The 20,894-nt window shown below is 35.8% G+C and overlaps 3 protein-coding genes across 3 annotated transcripts; all 3 read left to right on the top strand.

Annotated features, from left to right (window-relative positions):
- The first annotated feature begins 2,456 nt into the window (after positions 1–2,456).
- On the top strand, positions 2,457–3,419 carry LOC105996899 (olfactory receptor 10C1-like). The gene has a single exon (XM_013031140.1). The coding sequence runs from the start codon at positions 2,457–2,459 to the stop codon at positions 3,417–3,419; it is 963 nt and encodes a 320-aa protein (XP_012886594.1).
- A 6,169-nt stretch (positions 3,420–9,588) lies between these two features.
- On the top strand, positions 9,589–10,524 carry LOC105996898 (olfactory receptor 2G3-like). The gene has a single exon (XM_013031139.1). It carries the CDS (start codon positions 9,589–9,591, stop codon positions 10,522–10,524), a length of 936 nt encoding a protein of 311 aa, XP_012886593.1.
- A 9,440-nt stretch (positions 10,525–19,964) lies between these two features.
- On the top strand, positions 19,965–20,894 carry LOC105996897 (olfactory receptor 2G3-like). Its single transcript, XM_013031137.1, has one exon. It carries the CDS (start codon positions 19,965–19,967, stop codon positions 20,892–20,894), a length of 930 nt encoding a protein of 309 aa, XP_012886591.1.

The following is a 20,894-nucleotide window of genomic DNA, read 5'->3' as shown; positions in this document are numbered from 1 at the left end:
GTGTAGCTTTGCATGCTTGTGTGTGTGACTGTGTGTGTGACTGTGTGTGTTTATGTGTGAATGTGTGTGTGTGTGTATGAGTGCAGCTAGGGGCATTGCTCAGAGAGATATGATATTCTTTCATGAGACATATAATCTTCCTGAGAACAGACACTGCCCCTGACTGTACTAAAGTTATCTCATTGCAGAAGTCTTAGAAATGATGATGAGGAAGACATATTATCTGACTTTGGGGATGTTATAAGCAGACAAAATCAATAAATTGGCTCATCAGAAAGAATAAGCCTATCAAATGTTGTGATTGAAGGTATGTTTATAGATAATGTCTTGCAAACAGTGGTATCTGAAAGATCGTAATGACAAAAATAGCCAATACTCAAGTGTTTTTCAATTCTTGTCATTATTTCAATTAATTATTGTCTCCTTCAATGAAGAGTATGACAGTTTATGTAGTAGCCTGCATAAATTCCCTGACAGAAAAGAGTTATGTTTTCCTTAAGTAATTAGTTAAAAGGGAATTAAAATATTTATATCTTTCATGGTTTGGGAATGGAGATTATCCAGTACATAAAAATACACTCATCCAACAAACCAGTTTCTAGTAAGCTATATAAATGCATCACTAGCTGAATGTTAGATTCTTGATGAAGTAACTGGAAAGAAATTAATATAATGGAAAATCTTTCCAATGAATGTATATACATATATATGCACATTTACCTATATATTATTAAAAATAATAATTACATAATAATGGAGCTATATATGCATAGTCACTGAGAACTACATTGCTTCAAATGCAGTGCCTAATAATATGTCACATATAAGTTCTAGGTGACAGAAGAAAGAAATTGCTATAACAAAAGTAGTCTCAATAAGAACTGAAACAATCTATGGTCATTACTAATGACCACTAACACAAACTAAATCAATGGTGTTTCATTATTTTCAAAACAGGCTACTTGCAGCTTTGAACTTCTCCATTGGGCAACCTTTAATTGAGCAAGAAGTTTTGAATTTCAAAGGCCATTCTTTACTATTTCTGACATGCCTCTAAGATCCATCCATATTTCACTTCCCCAAAGTTCATCACAATTTGATAATTATCAGATGGAGAGTAAAAATGACTATCATATTTGGGATATTTGAGAGAAATAAAATTTAACTTCAGAAACTACACTATGCAACAATAGACAGAATACAAAAGAAGTCAGAGTAATTCTAAGCAACAGAAATTTTTTCCATACCCAAGGATTTATTGATTGGAAAGCATGGAACATACCGCAGTAAGCAAAAGTAAATAAGTGAATAAAACTCATGCTTAGTTTCTATATCAGAGGCTACTCTCAGATAGAAAAAATAGAAAGTCTTGATCACCAGATTGATAGAAATGCTTTCAGAAACGTATATGCTAGTGGAATACAGTGTAGAGGATGTAATTGACCAATACAGGACTAAGGGAAGACAGAATTCAGGAAGAGTTTCCAGAAAAGAGATAAAGCTATGTTGGTACTTGACAGATGTTTCATTATGTAAACAGTTATAGACACAGACCCAGGAAAGAATAAAATATGTGTAAGTAAGGTACGTACTAGACAGTGTTTACATTTACACATGACTTAATATGATGTCTAGTTTCATAAGGGATGAGATAAAAAAATTCTAGTAGTTATCAGGAACTTGATTCATGTATTCTGAATCATAATCAGAAAGTTGAATTTTAATTTACAGATAATAAAATTTCTCTTTTTGCAAAGAATGCTCTGATAGAGTTGCAAAGCTGAGATCTCTCAGAAACATAGTGGAGATACTTTGTAAATGGCTATGACACTGTCTTAATGTGGCTGCCCCTTCTTATCTTTCCCATCTCAGGATGTTTCTTACTCTCAACAATCCATTCTAATCATCTTATTGAGGTTAGTCTGTATTAGGACATACCCTAGCTTATAGCTAAAACTATTCAGAGTTTATTAAATTTCACTATTCCTTTACTAAAGTATAAATACCACTTGTGGAGAAACAGATTGCATGCATTGTTGAATCTGTACAACAACAGAGTAAAAACTACTCTGTTCTCAATACTTGTTGAATACATGCCTGAAGAAAAGAAAAACAATGCCAGTGGAAATTGAGAGAATTGAATCACTACAAGAACCTTTATCTAGTAGTATCTAGACAATTCATTAGAGCAAGAAATGGAGGGAGAACAGAGAAGCAAGTTTCATTTTTCCATTTCAGGGTGAATAAGTACATTTTTTAAGACTGGCACAGTCAACATAGCGAAGGATTATTTTTTCCTTTGAAAGGAGATGATGATTGGTAATTCCTGGAGTTTGGGAACTTTAGAATTGCAAATAAGAGATTTCTTTTATTTAAAGACGACCCTAAAATAACTAGTGTCCCTCATTTGAAATAAAACACATGTCGGATGACTTTGCTCTTCTCTTTTCCAGGAGATGAGCCTCAATTGCTCCCTGTGGCAGGAAAACAGCTTGTCTGTCAAACGTTTTGTATTTGCCAAATTCTCCGAGGTCGCAGAACAATGTTTCCTTCTCTTCACCCTCATCCTCCTCATGTTCCTAGCATCCCTGACGGGCAATGCGCTCATAGCGCTTGCCATCTGCACCAACCCAGCGCTGCACACCCCCATGTACTTCTTCCTGGCCAACCTGTCTCTCCTGGAGATCGGCTACACGTGCTCTGTCATTCCCAAGATGCTGCAGAGCCTCGTGAGTGAGGCTCGGGGAATCTCTTGGGAGGGCTGTGCTTCTCAGATGTTCTTCTTTATTTTCTTTGGTATCAGTGAGTGCTGCCTTTTGGCGGCCATGGCTTTCGACCGCTACATGGCCATCTGCTCCCCACTCCACTATGCCACACGGATGAGTCGTGGGGTGTGCGCCCACTTGGCGATGGTTTCTTGGGGGGTGGGATTTATGGTGGGCTTGGGCCAGACTAATTCTATTTTCTCCTTGGACTTCTGTGGCCCCTGTGAGATTGATCATTTCTTCTGTGACCTCCCCCCTATCCTGGCGCTGGCCTGTGGAGACACATCCCACAACGAGGTGGCCATGTTTGTGGCGGCAGTCCTTTGCATTTCCAGCCCATTTGTGTTGATCCTTGCTTCCTATGCGAGGATTCTGGCTGCAGTGCTGGTCATGCCCTCACCTGAGGGCCGCCACAAAGCTCTCTCCACCTGTTCCTCCCACCTACTGGTGGTAACCCTCTTCTATGGCTCCACATCTGTTACCTACTTGAGGCCCAAGGCTAGTCACTCACCTGGAACTGATAAACTCCTCGCCCTCTTCTACACAGCGGTGACGTCCATGCTGAATCCCATCATCTATAGTTTGCGGAATAAGGAAGTGAAGGCAGCCCTGCGGAGAACTCTGGGCAAGAAACTGGTTTTGACCCATGGATAGGTAACAGAGAACCATGCAAAGCTGCTCTTTCAAAAAGACATTAAATAAACTATAATTCCTGTGCAGTCTAACTTCTAATATGTCTTATAGGTCTCTTCTTTAGTAATTTACTGTAAAAGGCAACTCTGAGATAGATTATAATTACAAATTGCTGGGAGGAAGTTGGCTATGAAAATGCTTCAGTAGGTTAGATCAACAACAGACAGTTTTTTCCAAAATATTCTCATCTCTGCTGAGACTTAACTATGTCAGTTACATCTCAGAAGATTACCAAATTCTCATTGCACATTCTCAGACATCTTGTAGACAGCAATAAGCCAGCTGATTCCTACCTCCTCGCATGTGTTCCATTTAGCTCCTAATTCTCTATACTTTTGAAACACATTATTTCTTCCTATAAAAATGTTTCAAATGTACTCAGATTCCTATTTTGGCACATAATTTAGAGTGGCAGCATTGTTTATAAATTTTGTGTTCTTAAAAATGATTAACAGCCAGGCACTGGTGGCTCACACCTATAATCCTAGCTACTCAGAAGGCTAAGACCTGAGATCTTGGTTCAAAGCCAGCCAGGGCAAGGAACTCCATGAGACTCTTATCTCCAATAAACCACCAGAAAACTGCAAGTGGCACTGTGGCTCAAGTGGTAGTGTGCTCAGGGACAGCACTCAGGCCCAGAGTTCAAGCCCCACAACCAACAACAACAAAAAAATCTATAGTTTCAGAAACTATTGGCTGCACAATATGAATCTATTTGTTTAATTTTTTGAAATGTAAAATTGTATTTGTGGCTCACAACATATAAAGTCCTTATGTAAATATGTCACAATATATGCTAATGTATTCAGTTATACATATTTAATTAGAAAATACATCTAAAATATTTTGTCTCAGTAGTTTGTAATTTATAGTAAAATTACCAACAAATCTAACAGATCTAAGTGTGGAAGTTATTAAAATAATTTGATATACCTTATAATAAATCATGATTGAGATACTCTTGTTAGAGTTACTATTTATTAATGTTGAAAAATACTTTAATGACCAACAAAGATCATTGGATTTGAAAGATAAATCCTATTTACCCAACATTTTACCTAAAATAACAGCTAAAATATGGCCTGTTTTCCCTTTTTTCTACACTTTGAGGAATGATGTATGCATTTCAGGGATCTAAGTGTGAGTGAGAGAACTTTTCTATAACATTGACTGACATCAAATCATATATTATTGAGAAAGTCCCTCCTTTGTGTTTCTCCCTTGAGAAAACAGCATTCTGGACACTAATCAACTCTGTTATCATTAGCAATTTGGAAATAATGATCCCTAAAGTCTTAGGAAAAACCCATAGCCAGTGTATTTTATTTATTCTCATCGGATTTTCTCCAAGGATAATTGCATAAGAAATACTTTCATTCCTGTAGGTTGTGGGTTTTTTTTTTATTTCAGTGATATTCACTCTAGGAGATAAACTCTAATATGTTAAAGTCATGTCGCCAGTGACTTTCTGTCCATGCTGACAATATAGTTACATGATCTAGAGGATGTAAGTAACTGCATGAGTCTCTTCCATCATCTCTCCTGAGTTGCCTCTAGTCCCATATTGGCCCTCTCTCAGTTGACTACTTTCCTGACTGATTTCCTGTGACTCTCTTATAGATGACTTCAGGAGTCTGGCCAAAGGTCTGAACTTTGTGCATCTTTGTTAAAAATAGTCATTATTCATACTGTGAGGAGAACCACGAGAGAACTGTGAGGGGAAATGTTAGGAGGAAGAGAATTCTTGATCTTTTTGGGGGAAAAAAGAGGAGGGCTGATTTTCTTGTAGACAATTTTTCCTTTCCAAATGTCACTGGATAATCTTTTTATATTTCAGATTTGAATAGTTGCTTTTTTACAAACCTATTATGAGATGATATTATATGTGCACATACATGCATTGATTTGTGACAGCTGTCATTAGATTCGATCCAAGGGTTCCTTTCAAACCACAAGTCATACTTGAGCTGCAGAGAAGGCAAATGTCTACCAATCTGACCTCTACTATGTAAGCTGTCTCTCAGCAGATTGAAGAGAGTGAAGTCACCCGTTGAGATAATCAGAACAAAAATTAGGGTAAGTAGAAGGCTCTCCTAGGAAGATTACTTATAATCTAGATATCATTAAAATATTTTAAAGATTTATCATGACCCTACTATGGAAGATGTGAGAGGAATAAGTCTGTTATGTTATTTAGGTATTATCTGTGATTCTTGTAGACTCATAGCATATATGCCAATGATATTCTCCTTTGTAAAATTAATTCACTAGTTTGTGGTAATCATTTCTTTTTTTGTGAGGGGGGGGTCATGGGGCCTGAACTCTGGGCCTGGGTGCTGTCCCTCAGCTCTTCAGCTCAAGGCTAGCGCTCTACCACTTGAGCCACAGCACCACTTCCGGCTTTTTTCTTTTTGCTTATGTGGTACTGAGGAATCAAACCCAGAGTCTCATGCATGTAAGGCAAGTGCTCTACCACTAAGCCACCTTCCCAGCCCCAGTGGTAGTCATTTTTACCATATACCTATATCAAAGATATATGTATACATAATATATATGTATACATAATATATTCAGGGTTTTTTGGGGTGGTTCATGGGGCTTGAACTCTGGGCCTGGGCGCTGTCCCTCAGCTCCTCAGCTCAAGGCTAGCACTCTGCCAGTTGAGCCACTGTGCCACTTCCAGTTTTCTGAGTGGTTTATTGCAGATAAGAATCTCATGGTCTTTCCTGCTTGGGCTGGCAGAACTCAACCTCCTGAATAGCTACGATTACAGGCATGAGCCACCGGCACCCAACAATATATTCAGTTTTTGTTGATTGTAGATCAAGAAAGCTGAGAAAAAAAAAGATTTCAGTAAATATTGTGATCATGAATGTTTATAAATTAAAAATAAACTCAATAATAATTAAAACAATCTAACAAGTTATCAAACTCATTGAGTTTTAATATCATCTTTTGAGTACCTAATATTTCAATACATGTTACTTGGTGAATTTTTAAAGTCACTGAAAAATTAAATCAATTATAATTATTTTTCAAGTTGTATCTGTGTTTACCTTCCTAGCTAATCATGTGATTTTAAAATTTGGTACAAAATTGGAACATTAGTAATCCCTGGATTTATATTTATGATTAAATTCATGTTTAGGAACACATTCCATTTTACAAGACTTTAAATTTAACATGGATTCTAAAATTTTTAAAGTACACAAAATTTAATATTTTCTTAATTGATGGGAATAACTGATGTTTAATTTCAATCTGCTAAAATAATTTGCAGACTAGTGACTAAAGCTGAAATATGGTTTTTTTATTCTGAGCAGTATTATGGAAGTGTGTTAAAAAGTGTGAATCTCTATGTAGAAAATGAGAATCTATATGGCATATTATTTGGGGTTTTCTGAGTGGAACTCTTTTCTTAATTATCTTTAAGTAGTTGGACAAAGGGGTTTCAATTCAACAGGTCTGTGAGTTCAATGCATCTTGTTTGACAATTTATTCCATATTGATTAAAAATAAAGGAAATATACAGTAAATACAAAGTACAAAAGAGTGGGGGTAGAGCTCCCCTATGACCCAGCAATCCCACTTTTGGGCATTTACCCAAATGTTTACAAACAAGACCATACCAAAGCTACCAGCATTATTAACCATAGCTAAGATATGGAACCAACCCAGATGCCCCTCAGTGGATCAAGAAAATGTGGTATATATACACAATGAGATTCTATGCCTCCATCAGAAAGAATGACATTGCCCAATTTGCTAGGAAATGGAAAGACTTGGAAAAATTATATTAAGTGAAGTAAGCCAGGCCCAAAGAAACATAGGTCCCATTGTTTCCCTTATATGCAATAACTAGTATATGTCTGAGACAAGCAGAAAAGGTCAGATAAGTTGATGTTAGGCGAAATGAACCCCAAGATTAGGATTCGAATGTTTTTTCTTTCTTGAGATTGTTTCTAACATATTTATAAGATTATTTCTTTGTTGCTTTGTATGTCCCTCCCCCACCGTATAATCCCTGCTTTCACTGTATTTGATGTTGGTATAATTTGTGGGGGGGAAGGGAAAAAACAAATTGTTTAAATAGGGATACAGGTGGACCCATTGCAACAATGAAATGTATAAGACATTATGTTGAAAAACAAACTTTACAACACAACTTTGGCCCCAGGGGAGGGGGGAGGGTAGAGGAGTGGGGGTTGGGCTGGAGGTGGGTGAGTGGGAGATGGGAAGAGATGGAAAGAGGAAACAAAGGAGAAGGCAACAATGCTTGATAAGAAATGTATTCATTACCTTGCCCATGTAATTGTAACCACTCTGTATGGTATTTTCACAATAAAAAAAAATAATAAAAGAATGGGGGTGAGTTGAATATTTTATATCTTCTATAATCTAGTATACATTATGAGGAAGACATTCTCTTTATGGATATATCATTATTTGATCCTCCAAATTATTAAATATTACCAGCTGGCTCTAGGACTTGTTTCAAAACATAAAAAATTAAACAAATGCATTAGTCATTAAGAAAGGCTAACCGTTTCACAAATAGTATACAATGCACCTTGATCAATGTCACCCTTTTATCATTCTCCCTCATCTCTCCCAACTCCACTCATCTCCCCATTTTACCTGGTTGCATTTTCACATTTGTATATTGAATATTATCTATACACATCTAAACATTTGGCAACAGAATTAAATTTTTATAATTTACTAAAACCCCCATTTTAGTAAAGTTTTACTTTTTATATTAAACAAAATTCTGAACAAAATGACAAATTCATGGTTTAATTTTCCTAGAAGTAAAAGTAAATAAGTTATTATAAAGGAAGAGAATTTGGAATCATGGATGATAACATCATAAAAACGAATAAGTAAATAATATGATGAAATATGTTATAACGCAAACTGTTTCTTTCATTAAAAAAAGAATAATAGCAAGTGAAATGACAGAGATATACTTTGTCTTCTTATGATCTTATCAACTGCCAATATCATGTCTTTAAATGAGTTAGTATAAGTGACTTTCCCCTTACTTTAACCAAAAAAGCATTGTGTAGCTATGTGTCTCAACAAATGTATTATCATCTGAGTTTGAGTGTGTGTGTGTGTGTACTTATTAATTCCTTAGAAAGGCAAAATAAAAATTTAACAAAATAAACAACAGGTATTTGAAAGGGATAAGATGGCATTAAGGGGATGAAGAGGAGGAGAAGAGAGGGTATGGCCAAAATTTTAGTGTATATCCTACAAAATTAAGAAAAGTGAGGGAAGGGGGATAGGTTGGAAGGGATGGGTTGGTAGGGATGGGTGAGAATATTAAAAGGGGTGACATGGATCAAAACACATTGTATTCATAAACTGTTTTGTTAAATGGGAACTCCTTTATGCAACTACTTAAAGATAATTTTTAAAGGAAGTATGACATTATTGATCTTCCCTGTATACTGAAATACATCTGCTTCTGACTCTGTATCACTCTGATTAAAAAATCCAGTGTAAAAAGTATCACATCCTACTTTATCTGTGAGACTTAAAAGACAAGAAACGTATTCTATTTGCTTTCCTGACCAATGCTTGACTGCATTCCAATTTATTTTGTTATGAATAGCCACTCAAAATCCTTTAAATAATGGATAATTAAATTAATCATATCAATCATCTATATATATACATATATACCCATACACATAGAGGACTGATGATATATTAGCTATATATTGTACAATTACATATTGATATAGTTATATTACATATCATATATAATTTTGTATATAATTCCTTCTTTTGTATCCAAATCAAATATATATTCAAATGGTAAGCTTTTCTTAGGTAGATTATCTTCAATAATAACTATTTAAACAATGTGGAGGAAAGAAAGTGAGACAGTAAAAAAACGTACAATTTGTCAAATGTTAATTGAGAAAAAATGACACCAAAAATGCCTTTGTGTTTAAGAATATGTTTTTAGTAGTCACTTATTTCTTCTCTGTGTAACTTCAAAGCTCAAACCCTCATCTAAAACTTTATGCCAAATATTGTAGATAAACAGTAACAATGCTCTTTCTCTAAACTGAATTCTCCAGGAATTCCCACCTTTTTCTCTTCCCTTAGAAGACAGATGGAACAAAACAATGAAACTTCTTGGGGCGATTTTATTTTGCTTGGCTTCTCAGACCAACCTCGATTGGAAGTTATCCTTTTTATAGTGGTTTTGACATCCTACCTTTTGACCCTTGTGGGCAACACAGCCATCATCCTGGTATCCTACCTGGACTCCAAACTGCACACTCCCATGTATTTCTTCCTCACAAATCTCTCCTTTCTTGATCTTTGCTTCACTACCAGCATTGTCCCTCAACTACTATGGAACCTGAAGGGACCAGCCAAGACCATCACATCCACTGGCTGTGTCATCCAACTCTATGTGTCCCTCTCCTTAGGTTCCACTGAATGTGTTCTTCTTACTATTATGGCATTTGACAGCTATGTGGCTGTGTGCAGGCCTCTCAGTTACACTACGATCATGCACCCATCATTTTGCAAGGCTTTGGCGGGAATAGCCTGGCTAAGTGGAGTAGGAAACACTCTTATCCAAGGCACCATCACCCTTAGGCTTCCTCGATGTGGGCATCGTCATCTTCACCACTTCTTGTGTGAGGTGCCTGCCATGATCAAGTTGGCATGTGTGGACATCCATGCAAATGAAGTCCAGCTCTTTGTGGGTACCTTAGTTCTTCTCCTTCTTCCTATGGTCTTGATCTCAATTTCCTATGGATTCATTGCACAAGCTGTGATAAGAATCAAGTCATCCCAAGCTTGGCGCAAGGCCTTAGGAACATGTGGTTCTCATCTACTAGTTGTATCTCTTTTCTTTGGGACCAGCTCAGTCATATACATTCAACCAAACAAATCCTACGGTCATAACCAGGGCATGTTCCTCACACTCTTTTACACTGTTGTGACCCCCACTCTCAATCCCCTCATATATACTTTGCGGAACAAGGATGTGAAAGGAGCTCTGAGGAGATTGCTGAGGAGGGAACAAAAATTCTAATGGAAAAAAGTCAGGAAATGGTGGCCTTCTATTCTGGATACTTAAGAATACAATGTTAAAGAACAACTTCCAAATACATACATGTACCATTTACTTATCTCTCTAACTGTACATCATGGCCACTACTGTCTCAAAAAAGAACATTCAAACTCCAGTTCTATCATGGAAACTCATTGGTGTCACAGCTCAAAGCAGATAGTAAAAGTGGAAGCTTTCATAGATCTTTTGCACAAGTATATTCCAACATACATATTAAAGAGCTAAAAGAGTGCTTACTGGTAAATTTAAAAATTAAGACATACAGACTCATGTGAGATCATTGTATTTTTAATTGCAAATGAACCCAGTTGTAAAATCCTGCAAATATTTTGTATATATTATCTCTGTTCTTTCATAAAACAATCGCAACAAAACTAAACTTGAAAATGTAGGATGAGCCTAGCACAGTAGCTCATGCTTGTAATCCTAGCTATTATGCCAGGTGAAAATGAGAAGACTATGGTTTCAGGATAGTCAGGAAAAAAAGTTTGTGAGAAACTCATTTCAAAAATAAGTGGCAATGGTGGTATATGCCTGTCATTGCAGTGGTTGCATCACCTGGACAAAAAGCATGACCATATCTCAAAAGAAACCAGTGAAAAATGGCTAGAGGTATGACTCACATGGTGGATTGCTAGTCTACCAATTGTGATGTCCTGAGTTCCCAAACCAGCACCTCAAAATAAAAGAAAGAAAAAGTAAAAGTGCCTGTAAGCAAAGCATTAGATCTGTGAATCCACGTACAATGCCACTGAGAAGAAAATGTAAACCATAATTTTGATAAAAATTAATAAGAATATTAAGTCATTGTGAATTATCAGACAGCCATGTAATATTAAATACAGACATAATACCATTTCAGATGGATAAAGGCTCTCCCTGGGTGTAAAAATTCCTATTCAATTCTGTTTGACACTTGTTTGATTTACTCAGTGTCTTGATTGCTGTGACTGGAAGGTTTGTTCTGCTCACTAGCTGTGCATAATCTTTTGCTCTTCACATGACCTGTGTATTCTTGTGTATTCAGTCACTTCATACCTTTATATTTTATGCAAAGTGTCAAAAAAGTCAATTATGGCACTGTTAATTGTCAACTAAATCTTTAAGATTACTCAAATACTTTCCCAAAATAGTGTGACATTCAGAAAGTCTTTACATTCCTCATCCATCCCTCCTTATATGTACTTGGATGGTTGGTTTACCATTGTTTTGTATTTTATATTGTGATATATTTGATTTATTTTTTCCTGGAAACACTGAAACTAATCAAAATTTCTCTCCATAATTTTTTGTATGCGTATTAATGTTCACTTTTGAATCTGTGTTGTAATGAACATGATTGAGATTTTGAATTAGAGTGGTTAGGCTCAAAGGCCAATTCTACCTAACTCATTAACCTAAGTAGTACTTAAAACTTGTGTATGTTATGTCAAGTCAGTTTCATCATATATGGCAGGTTATGTCCAGACAAGTGAGAACACTTTTCTACCCTCTATGGCTGTTAGAAAAGGTAACTCTTATCATCCAGACAGAGTTTAGCTTAGCACCTTTTACATGTTAATAATTGCTCTCTACTTCTAAACCATTTAAGTGATCCTAAACTTAATGAATTGGTGCCTTTTACCTAATGATTACATATTTAGTCACTTCTTAAGATCATTCTAACAATCTTTTTATATGACACATTAACTCCTTTCCTTTGAAAGTCACAATAAACTTTAACTCGGTCCTGCGTTACATTTAGATCTACTTTCCATTCACAGACAGAAACTCTTCTCTAGCTTATCGTCTATATCATATTAACCCATCTTTTACCTAACATTGTCCCAATTCAGACATTCTTTCCTAATGAAGACTGAAAATATATAGCTCTGAGCTGAAATGGGATGGTAGCTATGTTTGACCTGGAGACCAGAGTTTTAATTCAAGCACTATGGGTGCCTTCAGTGTGTAATAACTTTCTACCACAAACATTCACACTTCATTCACAGAGCTCATGTGTCCTTCTCTTACCTTCAGAGTTTCTGTGACTAAGTTTTCCAGATGTTATTTTTCATCTTATTTATCTCAATGATAACTTCTATTATTCTACAGGAAGTTTCTGCCATATGTGAGCTAGTGTAATATTAAATGGCTCCCAAAATGGTTATGGAATCAATACAAAAGTAATGTAAGTTTTTCAGGCTCTCTACCATCTTTTTAAAGTTTGTCTATCTTCCCCTTAACATGCTTACTTTCATCCTACTTCAATTTCCATAGTTTTTGAAGTTTTATTAATCTTAACCATGTTATCCACTATTTCTCAAAAGTCAAAATAATATTTTATGTATTCTACAAAGATGTCCTTACCACTTGATCATTGTCTCTGTTGTGTGTTGCTATATGATAGTGTCATATGAGTAATTCAAATGTCTTTTTTACATCATAAGTACAAGTATGGGAAATAAATAGAAAAGACTTTATAACTGAGATGATTAATGATGCCAAATGTACATTTTTGAGAAACTAGTAAAACTGGAAAAGTTGTTAGCAGTATTCTACAAGATGCAATAGAAGAAACCAGTAGCCACAATGTAATAATAAAATGAGACATTGTTATCAACTCTGAGAAGAATCAAAAAAGATTATAGAACATCATGAAGAATGGCATTGTAGCAGCAAATTATAATAGAACCTTAAGAAAACATATCTGTTCTACTGATCTGAAATGACATATATATATAGATATATAGATATATATATATATTTAACAGATTAGAGGGTTTTTTCAATTACATTTATTATCTTTAAATCATTGTATGAGGAGTTACCATTCAACTTGTCATTTTATGAGTATAATACATCTTGACCAGTATCACCCCGTTCATCATTCTCCCCCATAGAGTTTTTCTTACTAATCACTGCTATAACGTTATGTTATCATTCTTGTGGACCTCAAATTTTATGACACATTTGATTTAAGATCTAATACTTTGATTAAATAATTTTTCTCCTGTATCTGCTATTTTAGGAATTGTGTTTGTTTACTGTTAGTTTTAGAATAAATTCAATTTGGGCAATATGTATGTGTTTGGGCCAATACATATGATTTTTCAAAATAATTTATATTTTGAATTCATGTTAGCATATAATTCTAGCTACCAACTCCCTGCTTATTTTGTTGATAAAGTTATACTTGATCAAGAAAGTATTTGAAATTTTCCTTTATTTTTCACACTTCTAACATATGTAAAAATTTCCTATTGACATGCTGAAACTAAACCAAGATGAGTTAAATCAACTTAACAGACCCATATCAAGCATCGAAATAGAAACATCAATAAGAGACTTCCCATCTAAAAAAAGCTCAGGACCAGATGGATTTACAGCGGAATTCTCCAAGTTCTTCAACCTAGAACTCACACCAATACCCCTCCAACTCTTCAATGAAATTGAAAGTGAAAGTTCACTATTCAAACTCTTTCTATGAAGCCATCTTAACCCTCTTCCCAAAATCAAGCAGGGACTCATCAAAGAAAGAGAACTATAGACCCATTTCTTTATATATGTATATATATATATGCATATATACATATATATTTGTAAAAATACTGTACACAGGGGTTACAGTTACATGAGTAGGGTAAAGAGTACATTTACTCCTTTGATTTTTCCCCTAACATCACTTCCCTCCCCACCCCCTCAACTCCTCCCCCTCACCCAGCATTGTAAAGTTCATTTCCAACATTGTAAAGTTCGTGTCCTGTATATCTCATCATCATAATGTAGACCCATTTTTTGATGAACATCAATGCAAAAATTCTCAACAAAATTTTGGCCAATCGACTTTAACTATTCATCAAAAAAATCATACACCACAATCAAACAGGATTCATTTCAGGGATGCAAAGCTGGTTCAATATATGAAATCAATTAATATAATCAGCACATCAACAAGGGCAATGATAAGAACCACATGGTTATCTCAATAGATGTAAAAAAAGCATTTGACAAGATCCAACACCTCTTTGTGATGAAGGCTATTGAAAAACTAGGAATTCATGGAACATTCCTCAATGTAATAGAGGCTGTATATGAAAAAACTACAGCCAGCATTATACTTAATAGGGAAAAGCTAAAGCCGTTTCCTCTAAACTAAGGAATGAGACAAGGATGTCCATTCTCTTCAATTTAGTATTAGAATGCCTAGCTACAGTAATAAGACAAGATGCAAATATAAAGGGGATCCAAATAGGGGAAGATGAAGTAAAACTCTCTCTCTCTCTCTTTGCAGATGATATGATCTTGTATTTAAAGAATCCCATGGACTCCACACCCAAATTATTTGAATTGATTCAAAACTTTGACAAAGTAGCAGGCTATAAAATTAACCCTAAAAAATCAATGGTCTTTCTGTATGACAACAATGAGAAGAGTGCGGTTAAAATCAGGAAAGCAATTTCTTTTGTAATAGGCCCACAAAAAAAATAAAATACCTAGGAGTGAACTAAAGAAGTGAAGGATCTCTATGATGGAAACTTTAAAAACCTGAAAAAGGAAATTAAAGCAGAACTTAGGCATTGGAAAAACCTTCTCTGCTCCTGGATTGGGAGGATCAACATCATGAAAATGGCAATTCTTCCAAAGGCTATCTACAAATTCAATGCAATACCTATCAATATTCCAACCTCATCCTTCAATGAAATAGAAGATGCAACCCAATAATTCAGATGGAACAATAAAAGATCCTGAATAGCAGAAATGAACCTTAGCAGAAAGAACAGTGCTGGAGGAATATCAACACCAAATTTCAAACTCTACTACAAAGCCTAGGAATCAAAACAGCTTGGGACTGGCACAAGAATAGACCTGAGGACCAATGGAATAGAACTGAAGACCCAGAAATGAACCCACAGACCTATAGCCATCTAATCTTTGATAAAGGAGCTAAAAAAACAAAATGGAAGAAAGACAGCCTCTTCAGTAAATGGTGCTGGCAAAACTGGTTAAACACCTGTAGAAAATTAAAACTAGATCCTTATATATCACCCTGCACCAGAATCAACACCAAATGGATCAAAGACCTCTAAGTCAAAGCAGACACCCTGAAAACATTACAGGATGGAATAGGAAAAACCCTAGGTCTTCTTGGCACAAGCTGAAATTTTCTTAATAGACACCCAGCAACACAACAAATCAAAGAAAGGTTGGACAAATAGGATTGCATGAAACTGCAGAGCTCCTACATGGCAAAGTACATAGCTAGCAAGATCAATAGAAAGCCCACGGATTGGGAGAAGATCCTCACTAGCCATACAACAGACCAGCATCTCATATCTAAAATACACTTGGAACTCAACAAATTAAATCCCCCAACAAGAATTCCTCAAAGAAACAACTACCTGATAAATAAGTGGGCTAAAGACTTAAAGAGAAACTTCATTGAAGAGGAAATAAGAATGGCCAATAGACACATGAAGAAATGCTCAACTTCTCTAGCCATAAAAGAAATGCAAATCAAAACAACATTGAGATTCCACCTCACCCCAGTTAGGATGGCTATAATCAAGAAATCTAATAACAACAGATGCTGGAGGGGATGTGGCCAGAAGGGAACCCTATTGCATTGTTGGTGGGAATGTAAACTTGTTCAACCACTTAGATCATACTAAAGCTACCAGCACAACTATGTTTATCTGTTTATCACAGCATTATTTACCATAGCTAAGATACAGAACTAACCCAGATGCCCCTCAGTCGATGAATGGATCAAGAAAATGTGAGATATCTATATCTATATCTATCTATATCTATCTATATCTATCTATCTATATCTATCTATCTATATCTATCTATCTATTTATCTGTCTATCTATCTATCTGTCTATCTATCAGATAGACAGATAGATAGATATAGGAATTCTATGTCTCCATCAGAAAGAATGACACCACCCCATTTGTTAGGAAATGGAAAGACTTGGAAAAAATTTGTTAAGTGAAGTAAGCGAGGCCCAAAGAAACATAGATCCAATGGTTTCCCTTATTTGCAATAACTAGTATAAGTTTAGGACAAGCAGAAAAGGTCAAAAGCTATGTACATATGACTGTATAAGATGATGTTAAGGGAAATGAACCCCAAGATAGGGACACAAATTTTTTTTCTTGCTTGCTATTGTTTTTAACATATTTATAATGTACTATATGATTTATTTTGTTTCTTTGGTATGTTCTTCCCCCATGGTATAACCCCTGTTTTCACTGTATTTGATTCCGGTGCCCTGCATCTTGTATATACATTTTTCTAATTTGGGGAGAGGAAGGGAAAAAGAAAAATGCTTAAATAGGGATACAGGTTGACCCATTGTAACAATGAGATGTACAAGACTATGTTGAAAACAAACTTTATAACCTGGGTGGTGGTGGAGGGGTAGTTGGGGACAAAAAAAAAAGAAACACAAACTTTTTTTTTTTTAATTTCCATAAAGTTTACTTGGGAAAAGACTAGAAACTTGAGCAGGTACAACACACACAAGAAAAAAATCGCGGGGCTGGGAAGGTGGCTCAGTGGTAGAGCGCTTGCCTTGCATGCTCAAGGCCCTGGGTTCGATTCCTCAGCACCACATAAGCAAAAAGAAAAAAGCCGGAAGTGGCGCTATGACTCAAGTGGTAGAGCACTAGCCTTGAGCTGAAGAGCTGAAGGACAGCACCCCGGCCCAGAGTTCAGGCCCCACGACCGGACCCAAAAAAAAGAAAAAAAAGAAAAAAATCGCTTAATACCTACCATTCAAACTGTAATGAAATAAACTGGTCAGCCTTACTAGCCATTAGGGAGTGCCAATTAAAATAACAATGAGATAGTAAAATGAAAATAACAGAAAATATTGAGTGTGTGCATAGATATGGAGTATGTACTGGTGTAAATATGAAATATATCTAATATACACACTAGTTTCCAAAGTTGGTGGAGTCTGCTAAAACTGAAGGAATGAGTAATTTATGACTAGGTAATTCTATCCCAAAAGGCAGTAGCAAAAAATATTTACACTTTCATTCACCCAAACATAAACATGAAAATATCTATAACAGCTTTATTCATAAAATATAAAACTCAGAAATACTTAAGTACCTGTGAAACCTACAGTGGGAAAAATTTATAGCATTCATACAACAAAACACAAAATACTGAATAAAAAGACAGAAATAATGCAATATATGATGGAAATTTAACATGGAAACAACTAAAATTAAAAATCACAATCTAACAGCAGAAGTTAGGCATCTTTATCTTGTTTGGCCAACATTTTAAAAATATTAGAGAATCAGAGAAGTAAAAAGATGAATATCTTGCAAAATAACTTCCTCAGACAGTTTGGATACTACAAAGCCTGAGGTTAATTGGGAGATCTGTGTCCCTGGGACATTCTTGAATTCACTGGACTGTGTCCTCTGACAGTCTCTTCTGATTTGCTGGTCTTTAGGGATCTGCGGTCTCAGATAACAGCTCTGACAGCACACACATGGAACTCAGCCACTGGTTTGTGAGCTTAAAGTAATAACAGTTTGCGCTCCAAGGTTTAAATTTCCTTTTTGCTTCAACATGTGATTATCAGTATGAAAAAATTACATTATAACCAATTCATCACTATTCGTGCATTTTATGGCTACATCATAGGTATGATTCTTAAATTTAACAGCAAGTTGAGATTCTACTTTTAGAATCTCATCTGAGTAAAGGAAGCTAATATGGATAAAAAGCTGATGTTACATTTTTTCACCCAAGTGAAATATAATTCTTCTAAAGTAAACATATTATGGTGAATAAGAAACTGGTCCATGACTGGTCTCTCATTGCATTCTTTGGAGGTTTACATGTGTGATTGTGTATTCAAGTGAATGTAGGAAGTCTCATTTGACGGAGATAAGCAGGATTAGAGCAAGTATGGTATGTCTGACATTATTTCATTCATTTGATAGGAACAAAATGACAAAATGGAAAGTTATGCATGTAATTTAGGTGTTTGTGTTTATGTATATTTCCAACTGTGAGAACATTTATGAGACTTAGAACTGTATACTTAGTATGTGTTATATAATGTATTTATTACTTACTAATTATATAATAGCATATTATATTGTATATTTATGCTATTGTTTAAATACAATTATATCCTATATACATAAACATATTAATACAATTACCATTGCTATTATATCTACATATATTTGATCCTTCACATTTTCTTCTTAATACTGTGCTTTTCCCCTTTGCTGATCACTCAGGGATTTCATGAAATTATTGGTTATTGGTATCCAGCTTTTCACCCGGCCCTGTCCTTGACTTAGTTCAGTAATAGTTTTTTGTGATAAATGAAATTTATGTAAGGTATCAGCATAAGAGAATGCTTTCATATATTATCCAATTTTTGCATATAATAAAATAATCATGTGATTGAAATTATTATTAAGGATATTGTTATCCTTTAAGCCTGGAGTAATTTTTACTTATACCCTGTAGGAAGTGTCTCTTGTCTTAAACATGAGATATAGTTTGGTCTTTATGCATATGCACTGAACTGGTGAATATATTTTTAACTATTGCATGTATAGCTATTTGGAGTTTTAAGAAGGTACCCTTTTAGTCTTCTTGAAATGTCTGAGGGCTTGCTGCACATTGGGACAACCTCTTTCATCTCTTGAAGAACTCTCCTTCTGTTGAAGCCTATTCAGATTCAGCCACCTTTCCACCATACAAGATTGGAAAACTGACTTCCTTCCCCAACACCACAAACCAAAGGAGGAGAATGGTTTGTTCTGAACACAGTGCATAAATTCACATACTTACTATGATGGCAGACTAACAGTGAGTAATTCATCCCTAAGTGAAAAATGCTTCTGAAATTAAGTACCCATATAGATAAACATTTAGATATAAGTGCAATAGTTTGATTTTGATAATAGTTTGACTTTTTACAGTAACAAATCAGCTCTAGAAAATGTGATTCGAATAAACAAATCTTCAAAAATATTTCAGTTCAATGTTTATGAATGAAGAATGGAGATGTTAGGTATATATAATTTGCTTATATCAAAGACACTGAAGCTTACATTTAAAAATTTAAATAATCGTCATCAGCATGTAGGACTTTTTTATTCATTTAACATTCCTTTTCTTAATTTTCTTCTAAGGCAAGTTTTCCCTCAGATTCTGATATCCATCAGTGAGGAAAAGCCTTCGTTTCTAAAACAGCCTTCTGTGCTTTTCTGCAGACTCTGAAAGACACTGTGCCAAAATTTACTCCTTAAGACACTATAATTAGGTCCACCATAGTCAATGTTTCAAAGCAATATTCCATGATGGTTGATATTCAGCTACCTCTTAACTCTTGTAATATCTTCTTTCTTACTTGCATAAGGAAAGGAGCATGACCAATAACAGTACAAAAGAAGGCTTCATTTTGGTGGGCTTCTCCGAGCAACCAAGGCTGGAAAAGATACTCTTTGCAATAGTTTTGATGTCCTATCTGCTTACCTTGGTGGGAAATACAGTAATTATTCTCATCTCCTCCATAGAGCCAAAGCTCAAAACACCCATGTACTTTTTCCTTACTCACCTCTCACTAGTTGACATTTGTTTTACCACCAGTATTGTTCCTCAGCTGCTGTGGAACCTAAAAGGACCAGCCAAGACCATCACTAGCCTGGGATGTGCCATCCAGCTGTATGTCTCCCTAGCACTGGGCTCCAGTGAATGTGTTCTCCTGGCTGTCATGGCTTTTGATCGCTATGCTGCAGTATGCAAACCTCTCCACTATGCAACGGTGATGAACCCACAGCTGTGCCAGGCCCTGGCAGGGGTTGCCTGGCTGAGTGGTGTAGGAAATGCTCTTATCCAGGGTACAATCACACTCCGACTACCTCGCTGTGGACACCGCTGGCTCCATCATTTCTTCTGTGAGGTACCTTCCATGATCAAGCTCGCATGTGTGGACATCCATGCCAATGAGATCCAGCTCTTCATGGCTTCATTAGTCTTGCTCCTCTTGCCCTTAGCACTGATACTGACATCGTATGGATACATAGCCAAGGCAGTTATAAAGATCAAGTCACTCCAGGCCTGGCAAAGAGCGCTGGGGACCTGTGGATCCCATTTGATGGTTGTGACCCTTTTCTACGGAAGCATCACTGCCGTCTACATCCAACCCAACAGTTCTTACGCTCGCACTCATGGGAAATTCATTTCTCTCTTCTATACAGTTATGACCCCCACCCTCAACCCCCTCATTTACACACTGAGGAACAAGGAGGTGAAAGGAGCTCTGGGAAAACTATTTCATAGAGATCTAGGTGCATGA

The sequence above is a fragment of the Dipodomys ordii genome, unplaced genomic scaffold (assembly GCF_000151885.1).
Source record: "Dipodomys ordii isolate 6190 unplaced genomic scaffold, Dord_2.0 Scaffold138, whole genome shotgun sequence".
NCBI classification, from domain to species: domain Eukaryota; kingdom Metazoa; phylum Chordata; class Mammalia; order Rodentia; family Heteromyidae; genus Dipodomys; species Dipodomys ordii.
Note: the sequence above shows the minus strand (reverse complement) of the source record. Positions and strands in the feature narration are given on the sequence as shown.